The 22,660-nt window shown below is 39.0% G+C and overlaps 1 protein-coding gene across 1 annotated transcript; it reads right to left on the reverse strand.

Annotated features, from left to right (window-relative positions):
* Nucleotides 1–10,912: 10,912 nt before the first annotated feature.
* On the reverse strand, nucleotides 10,913–19,096 carry cxcl12a (chemokine (C-X-C motif) ligand 12a (stromal cell-derived factor 1)). Its single transcript, XM_054798643.1, has 4 exons — nucleotides 18,945–19,096; nucleotides 17,025–17,142; nucleotides 15,492–15,575; nucleotides 10,913–12,038 (listed from the first exon to the last, which is right to left on the reverse strand). Exons 1-4 carry the CDS (start codon nucleotides 19,009–19,011, stop codon nucleotides 12,017–12,019), a joined length of 291 nt encoding a protein of 96 aa, XP_054654618.1. The 5' UTR covers nucleotides 19,012–19,096; the 3' UTR covers nucleotides 10,913–12,016.
* Nucleotides 19,097–22,660: the final 3,564 nt, after the last annotated feature.

A 22,660-nucleotide genomic window follows, 5' to 3' on the forward strand; every position in this document is an offset into this window, starting at 1 on the left:
TTATTTTGTGCCAAAATTTGCAGACTGGTAGAAGTGCTATGCTGGTGTCACATGCTAAGAGTGTGTGTGGAAGAAGCTGTGAGGCTATTGGCAGTATTAACCAGGAATCATCACGACAGTGCATGGTATACTGCTTGATGCTAGGGATGAAAAAATCAGGGTATGTTGGAGAAGTGTGAAAAGTGGCAAACAAAAGAGGAAAAAAACTAAAGAAATGTTATTGCAGTATTACACTTTAATAACCGTGACAGTGCATGGTATGCTGCTTCATGCTAGGAATTTGAAAATCGGCATAGATTGTCACGACTGATTTTGACCAAAATGTGCCAAAATTACCGGACAATTAGAACTGCTACGCTGGTGTCACATATTCAAAGCCAGCAAAAAAGACATCAAAGGTGGTAGAAAATGAGAGGCTGTTTCCACTTTTACTCAAGAATAACCACGCCAGTGCATGATATGCTGCTTGCTGCTAGTAATTAGAAAATTTGGGTAGATTGTGTGAAGTGTGTGACAGGCTGGGAAAAACAAAATAAAAGAGGACAACGATGAGAGGTTGTTTGTGGTAATGTAATAATCACAGCAGTGCATGGTATGCTGCTTGGTACAACTATGAACATTAAAATCAGGACTGATGAGAATGATGTGGACCAAAATGTACCAAAATCTGCAGGCAACTAGAGGCACTGTGCTGGCATTACATGCTCAAAGCACAGAAGGCGGAAAATGCCAACAAAAAAGGAAGATGAGAAGCCTTATGCAGTATTACTCTCAAATAGTCGTAACAGTGCATTGTATGCCGCTTACCCATATACAATACATTAATTTGATTAACCTCAATCACTCCCAATGCCCTTCTCCCTTTACTAAACCTACATTAAAACATGCAGTGTCACATTTTCCTCATTTAATACTACTTTTTTTATATGTAAGGAGTTCTAATACAAATAATAATACAATATCTGCCGTTATATTGCTAGTAATGCTCAGCTTTGACTGAATTCAACAACAGTTTATTATTGTGGTTGTCGTTTTCTGGGGTGTTGAGGTGCATTGCAACATGCTGAGAGGTGTTCCTAATATTTAGTAAAGGGCGAGTGTGCGTTGTCTGTGATGAGAAGGAATGTTCACACTCATGCGGAGCAACAACCTCCTCCTGCTCCTCTTCCTGCAAGTATTCTGAATTCCCGTGGTGATGTTGTTGACTCAGCTGGGATCAGTCAAGTGCTGCTGTTAAAGAAGCCTTCTCATTTGTCCTGCTGTTATCCGCCAACAGCACCTAAACCCTCTTAAGACCCCTCTTTATTATCCTTAACACTTACTGAAGACCACACTCTGCCTTCCTGTCCTGCTCCCTCTTCCCCTGCGCTGCCTGCCTTCAGGCTGCCACTACCTTCTCTTCTCAGCACTCTCACTTTAAAATTCACAAACTCGATCTTTTGAATTTCAATGTACAAGTGTCCATGTTTTTAGAAACCCTCTGTGAGGTTAGAGGTCAGCCAGGTCCCGCTTTGCCAAATCTCCCTCAGGGGTTCCAAGGACAAGTTCTAAACATCCTCCACTAATGCAAGCAGTTTGCGTCTGCCTCAAGGTCTGAGAGAGTGTGTGTGTGTTTGGTATGTCTGTGTGTATGATCAACATTCCTTCATATGGCTATTTGTTATGAAGTATTATGATACAACTCTTACATGTTTCTATTTATTTCTAAATAAAAAGCATTTATTTAGCAAATTTACACCCAAGTACATTTGTCCTGCAGGGAATTACATCATAATTGGACATGAACTGGAATTTTAATTAGTTCATGCAAGTAGAACAGATTGACTGTATAAACGAATACTAGTTTTTACTGGCATGTGCATATAGCATACAATACATGTGATGTTATGTTCTTTTTTTGTTACCAGTCACAGCTTCAAACTGAAAACTAACTTTTTTCTTCCTTCCGAGTTCAACGAGGCATAGCAGCATGCACTGTCTTGAATAAAAAAACAAATCACATACATTGAACCTGTGTCACAGTTCCTGCCCTCAATGTTGCAAGGTGTTGCTCAAAATATCTGTTTTGCTCTGGGGCTGTTAGTGACTAGCTTGTCGTTTTAATCATTTTGACCCAAAATGTTCAAAAAACAAAGGAAAAATGCCACTGCTGTGTTGACGCACTTAATCTTTATGTCACATTGCACTTTGACTTTGATGTACCTGTTATGTAAATCAATGTAATTATTCAAGACAGTGCATGGTATGCCGCTTTGGACGCGTCTGCAAACAAATACAGAAGCAGTCGTCACGATCTATATCAAAAATTGCAGTTCATTTTGCTGCTTTTTTTTGCAGCAACATGAATGGTAGCAATTAAAAACATAATTATTAGTTTCAATGTATTTACATTTCTTAGTTCTGACGGCTGCATGTACCAAACTGGCATTTGCAAGTTCGTATTTGGACTTGGATTACTTGTATTTGTTCCATCAATATTACTTTTATAAGAATGATGGACGTCACACTGTAGTTGGTCTCAAATATGCATCTTCCTTAGTGTGAACATGCTCTTTAATCTAATTGGCTGGTTAACAGCTTCTGTCAACGAGAAAGACAAATAAACAAGTAGACCCACAATGCCTGTGGCCACATATGAAAACAGATCCTCACTGAGATAAAATAACAAACCTAAAACCTGCTTTCACAGATGCTAAGCTAATGTTAGCCATCGGGGACATGAACATTTTAGCATGTAACTTTGTATTTTTGATAAAGATATAAACATGAGGAAATGAATCAATAAATTCCTATTAGTTTTCAACAGTTTGCCGTGGATTACAGTGCATTCTTGACAGCAGTCAAATTCAAAGAGTACTCAAGTGGACTTTTAGATATATAGATTTACATAAAACACTGCCTCTTCAGAAAGTAAAACTATTTTCTCAGAGTTGAACAATCATTTTACCCTCCTTTGGGGGTCAGCCTCAGTTGTGCAACCATTTTCACTGCCTACTCTTTCCAAGTTTGGCTTTTTTTTATGTGATTTGTTTTGTTTCATGAAAATCACGTCTCACATCTGCAGGAGCAAAAAGAGAAGGAGAAATCAAGAGGGGCCACTAAAGGATGTTCATGCTCTAAACAAAACTGTTGAACATCCAAAGTCGAATGCGCTGAGGTTGTACAAATCAGAATTTGCTTTGGGGAAAATCTGCCTTTAAAGTCAAAGTACACTTCGGATTGAACTGCTGCTATGCATGACCCTATGCGACATGTCAGTGAGCATCATGGGATTAATTTTTGCATTTTCTGTGGCTTCTTGTGACAATTATTCCAATAGAAGGAGAGTGCTATGAGGAATGCAATGCTTTACTCCCTCACATTAATAAAAACATCTATTAGTCTGTCAGAGAAGTGTAGCTGGTCCAATCTACACTTTCTTTTGACTTTCCCATGCACTGACATTGTTTTTTTGTTTTTTTTGTCTGTCGAACAAAAAAGATTTATATGTAAAAGAAAAACACAGCCCACACGAAATAATAGTTTAGGCAAACTGTTTTTCGCTTCCTCTTGTGTAATACACCAGTCCTATTCCTTGCACATTCATACACACTGTTGTGTATACAGTACAGTGAGAGGAAACGTAATGACTGGATGGTATTGTAAATATTGAATACTGCAGTAAGCGTTCTTACTGTATCTCTTCAGATATATCAACGGGCTGTATGTAGAAAGTGTGAGATGACTCCACCTCCAGGACAATTACTAGTGCTGTTGGGTTAATGCATAAATAAGTAATTCACATAAAATTACTTTCAAGTAAATATTTTCTAGCACATTTTGTATAGCCGCTTTCACACAGAGCTGTAACCACAATAATAAACACATTAGGAAATGCATGTAGCATGGGATCAGCAATAATACATCCCGTCCTGGGCGTGCTTCAGCTCTTTTGGATGTTTATATTTTATACATTACAAATTATGGAAAAATGCTATCATCTAGATGGAAGTGTCATTATTTTTGTACATTACATTCAGTCCCTAGAAACACAGCATCCTGATATGGGACTCTCCAAGGGGAGGCCAAAGGAAGGAAAATGATTCTCTGCATCCTCTAAAAATGAGAACCATGCCAAATGAGTCTCTAACATAACATTTTAACTGACACATGCAGCAATGTTGTAATGCTAGAATTAATGACTCTCAACTCTAGCTTTTTTGAGCTGTACGGCCTGGAGGTGACAGCCACTGGATTAATACTCAAGCTGTAAAAGTGATTTGACATTAGGGGATACGGTGATTTTTCTCTCGCAAATGTACATTTTATATTTAACACAGTTGTGAGTAAATTATGAAACTGTTGTCTATAGATGTTAACATGTGCAGTCACGATTAAAGTGATTTTTACAACCCCTAGTTTAACACTCAGATAGAAAAAAGCCTGAAAAAGACAAGAAGTCTTACTGTATGTTTGGGGTATAGAATTTTATACGCACAAACCAGCAGTTGGAGCCAAACGAGTCAGAGCTTTTCTTCCTGTCAGTCACACATACATACTAGTGACCTAGAGAGCTGAAGCCGTGGCACAGAGACCTGCTGGAAAAAAGTTGTCGGCCAAATTAGCTAACAACAGAGGATGTGTGCTGATGCTAATTTTAAGATAATGGTGATGTACTGTATAAATAAATACCTTTCCTAAGCTTCAATTTCCCAAACATATTTCCTTCAGCACACTCCATGAGACGATATCATTCAGTCTGCCAGCTCCTTCAGACATAATTAATGTCATGGCTCTTATAACCAGCCCCTTCTTATGCTTCAGGTGTACAATTTCATGCTTCTGTTATGCCCACTTGCTTTGTTTAGAATGCATGCAGATGTAAAGACGTTCTAATGCTATGTTGAAGATAAGATAAGGACTGACAGCTTCTGATGCTACAAAAAAATGAAGGATGACTGGGATGAATCATCCAAGGAGAGAGTGATTCACTCCAGCGTCACGCAGGAACCTTGTTAGCAAGATTGTTATCCTTTGATGACGATGATTCATTGAGACCACTAACCACACTGACCTCTAGTCACCATCATTTAATCTTATCTAGACCTCATTTTCACTTAGCAGGCTGGTTCAAAATCAAGTCTATCCTAACACTTCAAATTTGATGCATGGCAAACCATTCAGCCCCTTTCGCGGTACAAAAAAACAGATCTGGTTTCATAAAATCTACATTCAGTGTAGAACTGCTGAATTGAGACCCATCAGTCATTGCTGAGGACATTTAAATACACTGCTGTGTATTTTCAAACAGTTACTTTTACCTTCTAATTGCTTACTCAATTTACTGCAAATCATGAGTCATATTTTCCTCTTGATTGCTGCCAGTGGCTGAATATTACGGTCTCAAGTGTACCTAGAAAAGTAGTCCTAAAGAAGGTTATTTTAGCGTAACCATACTAAAATTGTAAAGGCTCTTCTACCCTAAAAAGATGTAGAATACTTATTATAAACTGAAGCTTTATTGCTGTTCGTAGTACAGTATAGTTGTTCATACTGGCTGGCTTTTTAGACCTCATCCAGCTGGGATAGGCTCCAGATGTGATGCTGAACAGGATAAGTAGTGTGGAATATTGATGATTTGGCTTTTCTTTAGAGTTGGTGTATGAACAATCACAAGAAAAGTGGTATTAAACCTCTTGTGTACAGGTGGGTTGTTTGGTTGGACGGTTGGCGAGCGATTCATTGGTTGGGTGTATGAGTTGGTTGGTATGTTGGTGGTGGGTGGGTTATATGGTAGGTTGATTTGTGGGTGGGTCTTTGAATTAGGTGGCCGAGTGGTTAGCATGTTGGCCACATAGTCAGGAGATCAAGAAGATCTGGGTTCGAATCTCTGCTTGGGCATCTCTGTGTGGAGTTTGCATGTTCTCCCCGTGCGCGCATGGGTTTTCTACGGGTACTCCGGTTTCCTCCCACATTCCAAATACCTGCATGTTAGGTTAGTTGGTGACTCTAAATTGTCCATAGGAATGAATGTGAGTCTGTATGTGCCCTGCGATTGGCTGAGCCAAAGTCAGCTGGGATAGGCTCCAGCATACCCCCAGAGAGGGGATATGAGGATAAGTGGCATAGAAAATGGATGGATGTTTGAATTCATTTGTTTGTTGGTTGATAACTTGGTTGGTTTGTCGGTAGTTTGGCTTTGGGGTGGGTAGGTTATTTAATAGCTTGATTGGTGAGTGGATGAGTAGTTGGATTGATTGGTTTGTTGGTCCCTGGTTGGTTGGTAGCTTGGCTAATTGTTTGGTGTGTTGTGTAATTGGCTGGTTGGTTTATGGGTGGGTCATTGGAAGCTTGTTTTGTGGTTGAGATGAATATTTGGTAGGTAGTAGGTGGTTGTGGGTTTGGGTTGTTTGTTTTGGGTTGACTTGTGGGTGGGTTGTTCAGTTTTTTAATAGGATGGTAGTGGGCAGATGGTTAGGTTGGTTTGTTGGTGCATGGGTATATGGGTTGGTAGCTCAACTGGTTGGTTTGTCAGGAGGTTGGTTTGTTGTTTAATAGATTGGTTGCTGGACAAATGGGTAGTTGGCTTGGTTGTTTTGTTGGTGTCTGTGCTGGTTGAGATTTAGAGAGATGTATGTTGTTTGCCCAATTGTTGTGAGTAAAAAAATAAATTCTTCACTTTGTTCCTAGAGAATTTATTTGTTGGTTAGGGATAGGGTTGGTTGATGACACCAACCCTATTTGTAGGAACAGGGTCACACCACATCTGAACAGAGGGGCCCTTTTCATGCTCACTGTGGCCCTTGAAGATGAAGCCAGTACAGTCTATGAGTGTAATCCCAACATAATGGCTTAGTTCTTTCTTTATTCTGAGGGATAGTAGCATTGGTCACGGTCTTCTTGCTCCTTCTGTCCGAGTGTCACATGGCACTCTGAGCTACACATGAGAAGACATTCGGCTCACTATTGATGGAGACACCCCAGTTACATCAACCAATTAGGATGTGGCTGATAATCTGGGGAGGAATGGCGACTGAGGGACTCAGTGTGTGATTTGGGGTCTTAAGTTTCAAGTTGGTGGTTTTTGAGCTCCTGTGGGCCCCACGGATGAAGGTGCCCCATGGCTGCTCGAGTGGGTGACTCCTTTGTGTGTCATCCGTACCTAACATGCATAGATAGCTGCTTCATCTTGGTTTGCAAACACAATCACATGGAAGGAATTTGCACCATAGCGTCTGTATCGTGTGAAGACACGGGCCCCGTGTCCTGGCTGCATATGTGTTTTTTCCTCTCATTCAAATTCTATGTGAAGATGGATGGCGTTGAGACTCATAACCTTGACAATATTAGCACATGAAAGGTAGTGAGACCGCAGGAGGGCGATTTTAAGCGTTCATGCAGACCCCCTCTATTAGCCTCCCATTCATTTCCAAACAGACACACACATGCTGCTGTTATTACTCACCGCATGTTGGTCACTTTCAACACACAACACTTTTGGACACATTCGGCTGACTAATATTGTCATAATTGTGATTAATGTTCCTGCAGGTCACAGGCAGTGTTAAAAAATTAACAAACAGCCCCCCCTTTCCCTTAGCGCAATCAACAGGTCATTTAAAAGTCATTACTTGGGATGAGTTTTTCTTTTTTTACAAGTCAGTGTGTGCAACACCGGTAGAAATGCACGATGGGTCATCTGATATAAGCATAGCGAGGTCCTTACTAATGTTTCCCGTGGGAGCTTGTTTTAGTACACAGCATGGCCCAAGGCTGCAACTGGTCTTCCAGAAGGGCAGTTTAAGGTGGAGGGGCAGGGGGTAAATAATCACAGTTGCATAAAGAGGAGCTCTGATTGGTACACAATCAAAGAAACACACTTTTAACAGTATCATTAGTATGTAAAAAGAGTTCCATGTTGCTCGATCCAAAAGACTATCAGATCTTGTACTATATATTTTTGTTCAAATACTAAATTCTTTGGGTGCCAAAGAATTTAGGAATGGCATCACCCGGAAAAAGCCAATATCAATCCCACATGACATCCAGGCATCTGCCCTGCAGTAGCTGACCTTGTGCTCTAAACTAATTGTCAAAGGGAAAAAATGTCAAGGTTTCTTTTTTCTGAGGCAGGGGGAACAACATTCTCCTTTTTGCTCTCAAGAGAATTTGGTAAGAAATCATACAATGGTTAGACTCCGCAGCGTAAACGCAATAACTGGAACAACGTTCCACCATGAGGACCCCCCAAAAAAGACTCACATCAGGTATTTCTGAATCAAAATAAGCAACTAAAGCTGAAGTTATTATGTACTGTTCCTACAACTTGGATAACACTTTTGTCAGACAATGTATAGTCATTTATTCATTTTCTAATGCTTTTCCTGTCCAGGGTCACCGGTGTGCCCATAAATTATGGAGTTGAAACTTTTACTTAATATTCCCTGGAACACCACCTGCGTAGTTTAACCAGTGGATGTTGGCAGTGATCCCAAGATCACAGTGAGATAGAATCTCTAACAAATGTTTTGCATTAGATGCAGTTTGTTTGTCTGTCTGGGTGAAAAAAACAGAAAGGTGTGTGATATATTTTTGGCAAGAAAAAGTGAAGCAACTTTGTGGAGAGTATTTCACTTATGGTGGTTTAAAATTCATTCCAAAAGTTTAGACGAAAAGCCAGGCATATGAAAACCAGTCATTTTTCCCAAAGGAAATCATGTAAATCCAATTAATTTGTTGCAGATACGCAAAAATATTAACAAAAAATACATTTTTATAGAGGATAGCTATAGTTTACGCGCAGAATGTGAAATAATTCTAAATGACAAATGGATGGAACTTATTGTTGATGCTGACTTCCCGAACATCCTGTCGAGATCAAATCGTGTTTCTCAGCATCTTTATCAAAGTGCTGGCACTTGCAATTTGTTTGTGCCACATGGCGGGTAATTTAGCAGTCACAATAAAAAGTGCACAGACAGTGAGTCAGCAGCGCATAGGGTGCTTTGTTTTGGCAATTGATTTTACGGAACAATATAGTACAGGGAAAACAGATTATTTTCTGCAATACAGTACAAAAGGTATTGTATAAAAACGGCAGAAAAGCAAAAATCTGCCAATATTTCCCACCTAGTCTTTGAGCATGAACAGATGAAGCCTGCTCGGATGAGAGGAGAAACGTCTTTTAAGACAACCTGAACAGTCCAGTTGCGATCGATTGAATGCCTTGAGAATACAATGGCCTGGATGAATGAGAATATTAAGAGGCACATTTGGCAATGTTTGACAAAAAACGAATCATATAAAAAGGTTTGACTATATGCGGTAAATCTATTTCCTTGGGAGCAATGGCGGTGGTAGAAATGTTTCATCGGGGTGGCCAAGTGAGACCATTGCTGACATAGGGGTGGCAATATGTTGATACCTGAAATGTCCAGATGGCCAGTGGGGTGGCCGGAGAGTGACCCTGTAGCTCCACCACTGCTTAGGAACGGTGCCTTTCACCTGAATCATTGAGGCCCATTCACGAACATCTTCTTAAAAGTCTTCTAAAGAAGTGTACTTAAGAAGGCGTGGGCTGGAAACTGCGCCACATTCACGACACATTCTTAAGTAGGGATAATCGTTTGCAACGGTGTTCTTAGGTTGATGAATGCCAACTGCGATGCCCGTGCATGTACATAAGGCCTAATTTGCATAGGTCACCGCCTATTATTTCCTATATAAGGTAAAAAATGTGGCAGCTGGAGGCGGAGATGGCAACGCGCAAGGGCAAGACTGAGAAGCAGCTGGACAACAAACAGAAGAAAAACTTCAATTCTACAGAAATAGAGGTGCTTTTACAAGGAGTGACCGAACACAAGACCACCTTATTTTCACGTGTATCCACCGGTCATCAGGCCATCCAAAAAGAGTCGGCATGGAGCACCATTGCAGGCAACATAAATGCCGTTTCCACGGAGAAACGCGCCACCGCAGAGGCTTGGCACACTACTGTATTTGGGAAGCACTGCCTTACAACAATGTTTTGTTGTTTTTACATCTTACTACCAAAAGTGCCAAACAAAATGTTATTGTGTGTTTTATTTATCATAAAATAATTTTTTTAATTACATTATAAAATTATATTATTTTAGATATTAAAACTATATTATACATTTATTTATGAAATTATCACATTTTATTTTATATAGCTTGACCCTGGAACAGATCATTTCTCTTTCCACACTGTCATAAGACACACAGATAAATAACAAGATAGAGTACCGGTCAAAAGTTTGGACACACTTTACGTAAGTACAGAGAGTTTAGAAATGTAGCCAGGCGTAGTAGGATGAGCCAAAAACAAACACCTCTCAAGAATTAATGTAGGTTTTATTGCCCGACACATATAAACCTGTTGGAATACAAAAAGAAATGAAAAAAGGAAATCAGCTGACTTAAGATGACTTATCAACACGTTATAGGGGAATATATTCTTGCTCCATGATGATTTCTTGATCATGAGTGTTGTGCTGTCTTCTTGTGCATATCAAAGTTAATCGGTAAACTAGCACAATGGGCAGCGGGACTATCCCCCCTCTCATATTCCAAACAGCGGACCACTCACACCACGTGTGTACTACTACGCTTGGTCTCGCATAGCGGCCACCAGAGGGAAGTTAAAAGTTCATCCCTTTTAGCTGTAATGTGTTCCTAATGGCTGCTTGTTCAGTTAACTCTCTGTGAACAAGCAAGATCATTGTCCTGTGACTTGAAAGCTAAACACATTTTCTACATGAAAGGCTTTACATTGCCCTTTGTGATCTTTGAGTACAGTACACTCTTATAGTGCATTTAAGGCTGACATCTGTAACTGCATAATAGCCCACGGGTCATTTGTAATGTGTGTGTGTGTGTGTTTAGAGTGAAAAATCAAAACCAAGACATGCTCTATTGTTCGTTATTTTACTGAATGACTGTATACAATTGTCACAGTCAAATGACTGCAAGGCTCAGTTGTGAGAGTACAGTTCCTTCATTTAAATGCATTAAAGAATACAAAAATAAAACCTTTATATAACATTATTCTGATACAAATGACAAGGAGACTTGAATGACTAGCTGACATCTTCCCAAATTTTAAACGAGTCATGTGAGAGAGACATTCATTCAACAGAGGGATAACAGAACATAAACATAGAAAAATAAAAGGGGTGGGAAAAGACATAATTCGTGAGTGTGTAAATATTTTGTTAGAATATGTAGTATATCAGATATAAAGTGCATTTTTATCTGCATGACAGTTGAATGTACAACTTTTTCCTCTGCTGTTTTTTGCACATACTTCTTAGAAATGAACTTAAATAGATCAGCGCCATGTTTCCATATCAGGTTGATACTTTCTTGTTTGAGAACTGCAGTCGGTGAGGCTCAATTAATTTCTTTACAGTGGTGCTTGTTATTGAACAACTTTATGATTCCAGACAGCTTGTTCTTATTGGTCGCTCCATTAAACTTGTTTGGGTGATCCAGATGTTCAGGTTATTCTTGATGAGTGAGAAAACGTTGGGAGTCACATTATCTCAAACCACAGAATGTTTCAGGAAACGCTCAAGCTTTTTAAGGCGTCCTTATTTCCACGGCAAAAACACTGTAATTGGGACTTTAACTGGGATCTTATACGTTATGTACGCCGTGTGGGGGTACCTGTAGAAATTCCTAGGCGCCAATTAGCGTGAAATATGGAATACATCTTAGCGCACTGACTATGGTTATGTCTTGAAGCAGCCCTTTACTGAAGAAGTCAGTATATACATTGTGGTTAGCAAAACAAACAGATATAATTGCACTTTGCACAAACAACATCTCTGTGATCTAAACCGAGACGGACGCAATGCATGATTGGTGATGCACTGGGGGTTGATTCATGCAAAAGGCTTGTAAGTGCTCCAGAACATAACATTTTCATGATTTTTTAATACACAACAAATATATAATGATGTGTGACGATGGTCCATATCTTTAATGATGGCTCAGAAGGATCCCTGCAGACACTTTAGTGTTTGGATTTTTTCATCCTGGAAGACAAAGGAGAAGATCGTCATCATGAGTCAACGAATGGCACGCCTCTGCTGCAGAGCCTGCAATAGTCGCCAACTGCATGGTCTACAAAAACAAGTAACCGTTGGGGTGAAAAAGCATTGGCATGAACAGCTGTGGCTGTAGGCAACTTCCTGATGTAATTTTTATTCCCTCCACGAGATAGCATCTGCATTTGAAGTAGTAAGTAAGTTCTGCATATGCTTTAAAATGTTGGTGGTGCTACACAGGTGTTGGTGTGAAACTCGTGCATGTTATGAATTAACTCATTAGCGGTATTAATGCTGGCTGAGCAGTTTGCTGCTCTTTTACGGCTACTACAACAATGGTTCTGTTGCTGTTGTGTTGTGCAGTATGCTTGTTTCCATGTGGTCAAACAGGGTGAAGTTTTCCTCTCCACTTTTTCATGCACTCCAATTGATTAATTAATTTGCAGCTTAGCTAAATAAACACCTTAGAGCACTTACGGCATGTTGATACATTACATATCACCTTATTTAGCAACATTAAAATACATTACAATACCATCCATGAAAATGCAGTGTGACTGCAAACTACAGCAGTCATTCGAACCTACTAAAATATCAGAACTTCAGAACTTCAACATATGCTGTACACAAATTCATGATAAAGAATGCAACAAACAATGAATTCCTAAAACACTATTCCAAAAGCCCTTTGTTAAGACACTGTGTATTGTATTGACAATGAGTGATTTCATTATGAATGGGTTTTTGGGGTAAAAAATGCTTGAATTGTAAAGACTTTCCGGTAAGCGTATTTACAGGGCAATGATTTTTTTTTAAACTTGAAATGAAACTAGATACACCATAAAGATACAACATATGGACTATTTTATACTTCTTTTTGAGAGAAAACTGGCCTCTTTCCAACAACCCATGCTGCTTCCCATATTATTTGTCCGTCGTGGCTTTTGAACGTGCAACCTTTTAGTTACTGTTAAGTTTGCTATAATTTGTCCAGTTCCTTTTTTGTCATCACTCTGCAATGTCTGCACTTGTCATTAGGGACGGGGCCGATCCCATCCAGTACCGGATGCCAATATGGGTGAAATTCACTTATTGGAATTTGCCGATACCACTATCTGCTAGCTGGCTGCAAAATGTAATGGCGCACGCCGTACCTAGCGTGGCTAAAGTACGTTCTTCCATAGTGCAGAGTCGCTCTTTTATGTTACTAATCCTCGCTTCCATGGCGGCAAATAAAAACTCTATTTCTTTCAAGTAGCATTACCACAGGAGGAGGACAATGAAAGATACGAACCACTTAGCTACCTTGAATGTAAAATAGCAAAAACAGAAGAAAACTTTAACAGAAGTCTAGCTGCAACTGCGTTACAGCAGCGGAGAGTTACTAATTATGAACAGAAAAGTAGCAAGCAGCTTAAAAGAGTCCAGGGAAAGAGTAAGACAACATCTACGCTAAGTGCGGCCCGCACTCACTCACTTACTATTGGCCCGAAGCACATTGTGGAAATAAAAAAAAGACACTTAAAACAAACCCAGCAAAAATTGGGAAAATAGAGCAAAACGGCACAATGTAAAGAAAAATGCTGAACTGTTGATACTAATAATTAATTACGCAAAGTTTTGGCTTTAAATATATGTAAAGGTTTTTTTTTTAACCTTTTTATAAAATAAAAAAATATATACTGTACAAAAATCAAAGTGGTCCCCCGCATCCTTTGATTTTTCTGTATGTGGCCCTCGGTGGAAAATGTTTGGACACCCCTGATCTACACAAACTATATTGTCCAAAAACTGGCAATGACATATTACATTACCGCATACGTCAGCAGCCAAAGGAGGAGCCTTGGTAACCTGTAAGCTGTTTTGAAATGGTCCTATAAGAATATTATACCAAACAATATATTGTGATTTATATAGCTGCGTGGAAATATGTTTCACTTTACTGTTAACAGGATTTCCTGTTTTTCTAACTTCCTTTCTTTTTCTGACTTTCTGACCTTATAGTATGACTTTTGGGCTGTAGAGAAACGTTTACAGCCTCATATCAAATCAACAATAATAATAATATTAAAGCAAACAGAGCTCTGCTATTGGAATAGCATCAGTATCGGCAGATATCCAAATTCAGGTATCGGGATCGGACTGGAAGTGAAAAAATGGGATCGGTGCATCCCTACTTGTCATCATCAGTGCAGTTCCACTTCCAGTTGCATACTGCACAAAGCATGTGCACGTTAACAAAGTTAGGCATGATAATGATATAATACATTGCAAATGTTAGCCTTTTACAACGGGACGCATAAAGGAAATCATTCTTGTTTAAGCGCAGCATAATGCACGGTTTACAATTCCCTCAGTGCATTTATTCTCACTATAAAAAGCCTGTAGAGCCTCCCCGGAGACTTTTTTTCATTGGAACCCCATAGATCTGATCCTTTGCCAACGACCACCATCTTGCTGTGTTGTAATGCGAACGAGCGGTCACACCTCACCAGCGACATACACAAGCCCTGGGATGCTCAATCGTCTTTTCAGGGAGACACTTTGACTGTGCTTGTATTGTCCATCTGTCAGTTCGGTGGAGTTGAGGGTGAAAGTCGTCAACTGTCAACACAACAGGGCTGCTTTTGACTCACCTGGCTACTGACTTAATGGGTGTCGGGACTGATTTTAATCATTTTAATAGTTTCTAACAGTAGTAGTTGTTGCATTAATGTCACAACAAGCCCTTGAGATGTGCTGAAGGTCAACACTAAGGCTGGATTTCAACTACAGCATTCAAATGTGCCACATTTCCAACCGTTTGGATTCACACCATGGAAGTGTAAGCATGGTTCAGATCTGAATAAGGCCTTGTTCATTTGTCATATTGATCAGATATGGATCAAAAAGTGGACAGATTTCATGTAAACTATAAAAATCTAAAAAACATTCCCACAGTAAATCACAAGAAGCATATGCTAAATATGGACATTAAGTTAGGTCTAAATAAAAGGCACATTAGATGTGCATAGACCAGATGAGTTGCTTGAAAATGCATCTGCATTGTAAATCCAGCTGAAATTATTATGTTGTGCACGCCCCAATTGTATACACACATGTCCAACACTTGCACATCCATGCAGTGTGTCGTGTCGTCTGTTTGAAAATGAACCCATTGATTGCACTGTATTAAAACTCCAGTTTGTGTATGACAGTAGTCATGTACTGGCATGTTTTGACTAGAGGATCCACACTAAAGAGGGCCGTTAGGAGGTGTTACCACTCAACAGTCTATTGAGTAGACGTCCATATGCGCATTTGGCCCTTTTGCATGCCAATCCTGCTTACTTAGAATCTCTATAGCGGAGGGAAGCGAATTCGCAGAGTGCCAGACGTACAAGTTAGGCATAACACGACATGATTTATGTACTTACTGTACTGTATTGTGGAAAAACTCACTTGTTGAGGGCGTTCTTCAGGTACTGCTGCAGCCATCTGATTTCGGGGTTCATGCAAACCTCCTTGTTTGTCTTCAGCTTGGCGCTATTCAGGAGACAAGAACATCACGGGGCTCAGTTCGAGATGAAAGTGTGACACGTTGACACGTTGATATCAAACAAGGGGAATTAGCACTGTTGTGTGAGTTTTTTCACACACATGCATTATTTTGATAATGACCACAAACAAATATTTCAGCTTTTTGTTTGAACATTTGAACACATGCAATTTGTTTGCTCAACTAATTTCAGTGCACACTGTGGTTATGTCCAGAATAGGTCAAGAGTGGATCATGTGTCAGGCCTGCACTGATGTAAATGTTGCAGAAACTACAGGTTTTTCTTTTTACTATTTTACACTTTAGATCGAGGTAATCCTCTGATCTCCATCTCTCATCTTAATGTAACATTTTCACTCCTTGTTTCCAATCCTACAAATTTTATTGTCCTATTTTGCAACTTGTTCTTCAAATCTACCATATCTTTGTACCGTTAACCCCTATGATTACCTCCATATATTGTTCACTTACCGCATATATTAAGACTTACTGCAATCAGATCCTATTAAAAGGTGTGCATCCACTTTCCAACGCACTGACTCTTCCTGTGCACGCTTCGGTGGACCCACACACTTAAAATGCAGTCTGGACCATGTGTGAGGGTGCCAGTAGCGATAGAGGGGTGTGTGTGCACACATGCATGCACAACTCTTTTCTCTGGCCTGTCACACTCCCTGAGATTGATGGTGAGAAATGTCCAAGTAGGAAACCTAGTAAACTTTTTAGAGTGGAGTATAATAAACACGCAGCCTTTACAAATATAACGAATATATACTTAACTGCACATGCTTGGAACATTGACACTGGTATTTTTGTGATGGGACCAATAGCTACGCAGTAAAGGACATACGCATACAAGCAATATAAGCATACAATGCAAGTACCTGTACTTGATTGGGCAGCTTTCTTGACATCCAATATCATATGACATAATTCAAATATTCCAAACCACAATGTTGTCTACTGGGTTGAATACCTAGGTTATTTTAATATTCTGCTATTTTTACCAGCTTAAATTTCACAAAATGCTTCTAAAACCTACTTTTATTGTCACAGAGAGAGAGAGAGAGAGAGAGAGAGAGAGAGAGACTGAAGAGCAGAGAGATAGCACTTTCAAAGTATTTTCTCTTACATATTTGTCATTTCTCTATGCTTTTTGCTGTCACTGTAACACTGGTTCGTTGAGTTCAAGTGAACTGAACTACACCAGAGTTCACTTGCAAGTGGACAGAGACCCATCTCTCAAGCGGCCCTGGTCCACTTGTCTGGTGCATACCAGGGTTAAGATGACCTCGTTCACACTTGACCTAACGAACCGTACACTACAGCAGAGCAAACGCATCAGAGTTCGTTTCAACCAAACCAAACATGACGAGTGTAAAGTGTAAAGTTACGGCATCTCTGATCCCTGCAGGAATATTTTTTTAAAAACTCACATGACTTGGAAGGGGCAGTTGGGCGTATGGATGAAGCGGAGCTCTCGGATGTATCCACGAGGGAGACTGTTGACTGTTGAACGACAGTAGCATCTCTCCACCAGACTGATGGGCTTTGCTGTGGAGGAGCGAAGTGCTATTATATTATACATATACAGTATACACACACACACACACACACACACACATATATATATACAGTATTTATATAGATATATATAAATTGCAACATGGAATCACATGGACTCAATAGAGAAGAGATTAAGCTGAATGGTAGATGACCACAGTGTACCCCACATGACATCGCTAAGATCAGGGGCTCCTCAACTGGTCTCAATATTTCCCCATATAAACACCAAATGGCAGAAAAAATATATAGTAATATCCAATGTTATCTTTTCACATGCAAAATAAATAAATAAGTGCATTTCAGAATGCATTATTACGGAAATAAGGGGGTACATGATAACTACATGCATACAAATAACAAAGTAAAAGGAAATATCAATTAGCAATCAACGATCAAATATCAATTCAATTCAATTCAAATATCAATCAACCCTTATACAGTGTAGCATCATCTATCTATCTATCTATCGATGTATCTATCTCACCATTAGAGTTTAGTTACTCTAGGCCTAGCTAATGGGCAAACTTCAGCAAACTTTCAAAGAAATGCGTCAAAATTCCTAAAAATACAGTATTTCTGGCACATGTCGATATTGCAATAACTGGTTTGAGCATGCAAAATCTTACTGAATAAACTGTGACCTGTGTTCCACACACAAAAAAATCTCTGGAGGGTACAAACAATGATAAATATAATCTGTCCAAGTGGATAACAATACATCTATATGACAACATATAAGTAGTATACATCCATACTGTGACTGGAACCTATACCAGACGACTTTTGATAGAATAGCCATCTTATTTGAGACATATTTACAGTTCTAAACATAAAAAAAAATGATTTGCCAAGATATGAATGCAATATTTGCATACAATAAAAAGCATCCATCATAAAGTATAATATTGGGGTAGAAACTGGTAATAGCAGGACTTTATGCACACATAAGCTGAAACTACTGTGGTCAAGGCTGATGGATGTTCCTGCTTATAGTTCAATCTGTTGTGCAAACAGTGGTCACGGTTGATTTCTAATGGAAAACAATCGGGACTGTGTTATTGCAGTGTTCAGGAAACCTAACCGAAATGTAGAAAAACACTGTAATATTCAGTAGGCTATGCCGTTATGTCATTAATATGGAACTCATCCAAACCCAAAAGAATGTCATATATATTCAATGAGTAAAAGTGAGATGTCATTACAGGGTGGAAAAAATAGATGAGCGGAGAAAAAGATACGTGTGGTAAATTACGCTCTATGCTAATACATTTTTACACCTGATACCATATTTGTATGACAAAGAGGGCACTGCTTTCTGAAGTCGCCATGCAGACTAGCGGGGAGGCCTTTTCTTAATGCTGCCTCATTTGTGCTTAATCAAAGCGTAAACAACGCCGAAAAACAAACAAACATGCTGAGCAGCAAACCACACACGCATCCAACCACCTAGTGATTTAAGCAAAGTCGAAAATACTCTGTTTTACTACAACATATCTTTCAGAGTTTTAAACATGGATGACAAGATTATGTAATGCCGCTTTAATTTATGCCACATTTTAAATGTATTGATTATTGTGATTGTGTCACAAAGAATTATCACTTTACGCACAATGTGTTCATGACACGTAGAGGCTGCTTGATTTACTCATGAATAAGTAAATTGTGATATTACTACCGTTTTTAGTACCATATTAACTTTAAAGCTCGCCCATGACAAGCTAAATAAAATAGGAGCACGCGGGTTTGGATATACAAATCGACCATACAAAAGTGTGAAACTGCATTCGTACCTTGCGATGGAGGCGCATATGTCAGCAGTGTGAGCGCAGCCACGACTGCGAGTAACTTCACATCCATCCTGGGTAAATGTCACCGGTACCTGGTCCTGCTCAGAATACGTCCAGAGGAGTTGTGAGGCACCAAGGAGCTGCACCTCGTTAAATTGAGCATCACCGTAGAGTTGCTGTCAGAGTGAAAATAGTATTTCCGGTCTTGATGTCAAAATAAAACCACTGCATGGCGATAGTCCGCCTTTGACGTCTTCTCTATGGGATATTTTCTAGTTAAATTAGTGAAAAAGTATCAAATACAAATTCGCAAAGCATTGATTTTGACGAGAGCAGTTCTACTCGCGTATACCTGCTTTAAAACAGGTTTAGGTCTCAGATCCATGACAGTTATTTACCATATTAAGAAACCGTTTTATTTGGGCGGTAGCTGCTGTATCTGTGTTTCCGATTCCAAATAAAACAGTGATCTCAAACACAAGTGTAATTATACACATACTGTGAATTTGGCTTTTTTTGACTGCAAACTGGAAAAAGTATATGTACAAAGTTAAGTCATCACATTAAACAGATGAAGCTGGAATATTTGATAATTATACTTTATGAGAAAAACGTTCAAATACTACAAGAAAAAACGAGATTAATGTAATAATATTACAATAGTAAAATAAGAATTTTACAAGAATAAGTTGTATTATTATAAGAAAAAATGTAATATTGCTAAGGAAACAGAATTTTATCGGAAAAAAGTCATAATTCAAGAACAAAGTTGTAATTTACCACAATAATGTCAGAAAACTGGAAGAAAAATAGATATACAGTGGAATCTCGGTTAGCGTCCTCCCCAGTTAGCGTGTTTTTCGATTAATGTCAAAAATGTACACTAAAACGTTGACTACATTTTCTAGTCAGCGTACTCTACTTATTAATTAATACACTGTGTGAGTCCAACTGTGAGTCCAACTCTTAATGTATGTTCATCACAAAGTGTCCTTGTTAGCATGCCTAGCTTGCTAACAAAATGGCAGCAGGAATCAGCTGTCGCTCGTCTTTGATGTCATCAGCGGTTGAATCTCACAAATGTTAACACAAAACATGTTTTTATAGTTTTACAAGTGTTGTTTTACATGCATAAAACAATTTTAAATGCATATAATGACAATAAATGACGAATGAAAGGGATAAATGGACATTTAAGGTTACTTTTACCTTCATTGAAGACATGACTGTTTCCAAAGATGAGATGTAGCAGCGAGATCAACACTTTTCTCTTTTACACCACCTTCCTGTTTTATCATTAGTTATTTCTTGAATTCAATAGTGTTTCCCACCTTCTTTATCAAAATGCTGGCACTTGAAACATTGAGATGAGAAACACTATTGAATTCAACTTTTTGGAACGGATTAATTGGACTTACATTATTTCTTATGAGAAAAATTGATTCAGTTAGCATCAATTTCGGTCAGAGTCGGACCTTCTGGAATAAATTAATGATGCTAACCAAGGTTTCCACTGTACTTGAGGAAGAATAAAGCCGTAAAAGTTACAATATTGTTAGCATAAACCTATACACGTGATTACGTGATTAACATTAAAAGACATTCTCTGTGGGCTGTAACTTGAATACAACATGTTTATTTCCAACATGTATGTTGAGAAGAAACAAGAGACATTTCTGCATGTAAGTTTGTTTTTAGTCATGGTTTGTCTTGTCTCGGGGTCTTCATTAAGCCAAATTAATTTAAAGTTAGGAGCGTAACTGGAGCTGATTCACATGGAGGTGAAGTGTTCGGTTACACTGACTGACTGTTTCAAAAAATAGACAAGAGGGTATGAAAAAATAACACCCACACTGCAACACAAACACGCACCCCCAGACTGTATGTGGAAGAGGGAGCACAACTACTCTCAGTCTGAGTGAATCCCTGAACAGTTTCCTTTCCACAGCCTGCTGCACATTTCACATGAATAAGTGTGTGTGTGCGTGTATGTTGGTGGCGGTATCATTAGAGTGTTTAACAGAATGCAGATGTGAAGTCTGTTTCCAGACATCGGACTTTCATCTTCAGAGCAAACACTCCAGTGTACACGTGTGCTTGCGTATTACGTTAAAATGTGTGTGTCAAGTTTATTCCTAATGGAGAGATCTGGAATGATACTATAAATGAGCTTTGGCTGTTGAGTTTGTTTCACATTGGGGACTTTCAAAGCTGCCAAAAGGCAGATCAGTAACTTTTAAACACTTGGATCAGCACACTGAGGATGCGTTATGCTACATTTATTAATAATGAAACCACAGCAATAACAGTTCGTCATTGCCCGGCAGTCTGATAGAACCAACATGTTATAATAAGATGATATTACTGACAGTTGTTGAAAAAAAGGAAATTGAATTAATTGAGATTATTCATGTTGTTATCATCATGCTGCTTGACAGTTTGAGGTTTTCTGCATTTTGGATTTCAAACTCAGGAGAAACCATGGAGACAAGCGTGACCCCAAGACGCAGACACAACACGCAGCATCAGCTGACAGTTGAATAGACACATGTTGACTTATCTCACAGGCTACAATAGTGAGCTGCAGGCAAGTGAGACAAGAAGACACCCACAAAAATGAGACGGAATGACCACTGACCAGACTAAATTGGTCTTTATATCTAAACATATACCCTACAAGAGGTGTATCATAAACTTTGCCATTATCATAATAATTTTGAAGGAAAAATCTCCTTCCTTGTGGACTTGGACCATCTTTGCTCACCCCAATCTAGATGAGCTCACCCCATGTATGCACCAACCACTTCACGGAACACAGTTTTGTTAAAAAAAAAAGAGGCAGGCTTCGCTGCTCATCTTAAAATAATGCCTGGAGCTCTGCCAACTATCCATCAATCAGCTACTGACATAGAAGTTGTAAGTTTGATCATTTTGTTTTTCCTTCAGCCAAAACGCTAACCTAGCATGATGTTGTTGTTCAAATGTGACTGTAATGTTAGCACTAGCTATGCTAGTGCTAACATGCGCCCTCTTGTCTGCATATTTAAGCAAATTGTATGTATTCTGAATGAAGCATTTTCAAGCATAAAATGGCTAAATGAACTAAAATATAAATATAAGGCATTAAGAAGACACATTGAAATTGTGATATGCAGTATTTTACACTGCAGGTCACTAGGCGTTAGTAGGTGAAACATACTGTACTAGCACCAGACTTGATTGCTGGAATAACAGGCTTTTATTGCAGGTTTGAATTATCTCACAACAGGCAAAATAATAACATAATAACCATAATTAAAATAGTAATCATGTAATAGTAACACGAGCTACAGTTGCAGCTGTAATCCAGCTAAAATTCAACTCTGAACGCCCAACGTCACTTTCTGTCCACATGTCCAGAACACATTTATTGCAACGCACATGAGCACAAGTTTATTTATGTCTTAAATATTTTGGAGTAATATGAGTGTCAAGGTGGCTTATATGGCTGTTATTTCATGTCTAGAGAGCTCTAATAATGTTAAAAGCATATTTAGAAGGTCGTAAACAGATTTTCTATGCTGTAACTACAAAAACATTACATTTATAAAGAAGGAATCCTACTTTGGGGAAATTCACTTATCACGCTCAGGTTTTTTCACCTGTGCAAAAATGAAATATTTATCAAACAGCATCTCTAGCAATAGCCATCGCCGCAGAGTGTTATTTAGCTGCAACGG

The sequence above is a fragment of the Dunckerocampus dactyliophorus genome, chromosome 14, assembly GCF_027744805.1.
Source record: "Dunckerocampus dactyliophorus isolate RoL2022-P2 chromosome 14, RoL_Ddac_1.1, whole genome shotgun sequence".
Classification (NCBI taxonomy): Eukaryota; Metazoa; Chordata; class Actinopteri; order Syngnathiformes; family Syngnathidae; genus Dunckerocampus; species Dunckerocampus dactyliophorus.

Bases quoted from the DNA above. Each gene is read 5' to 3' on its own strand.
- cxcl12a (XM_054798643.1), bottom strand. From the start codon at position 19,011: ATGGATGTGAAGTTACTCGCAGTCGTGGCTGCGCTCACACTGCTGACA. The intron at 15,576-17,024 runs GTGAGTTTTTAA...TCTCCTGAATAG, and splicing joins AACTGCCCCTTCCAAGTCAT to CGCCAAGCTGAAGACAAACA. The intron at 12,039-15,491 runs GTGAGTTTTTCC...TTTGTCTTCCAG, and splicing joins CTGAAGAACGCCCTCAACAA to GATGAAAAAATCCAAACACT.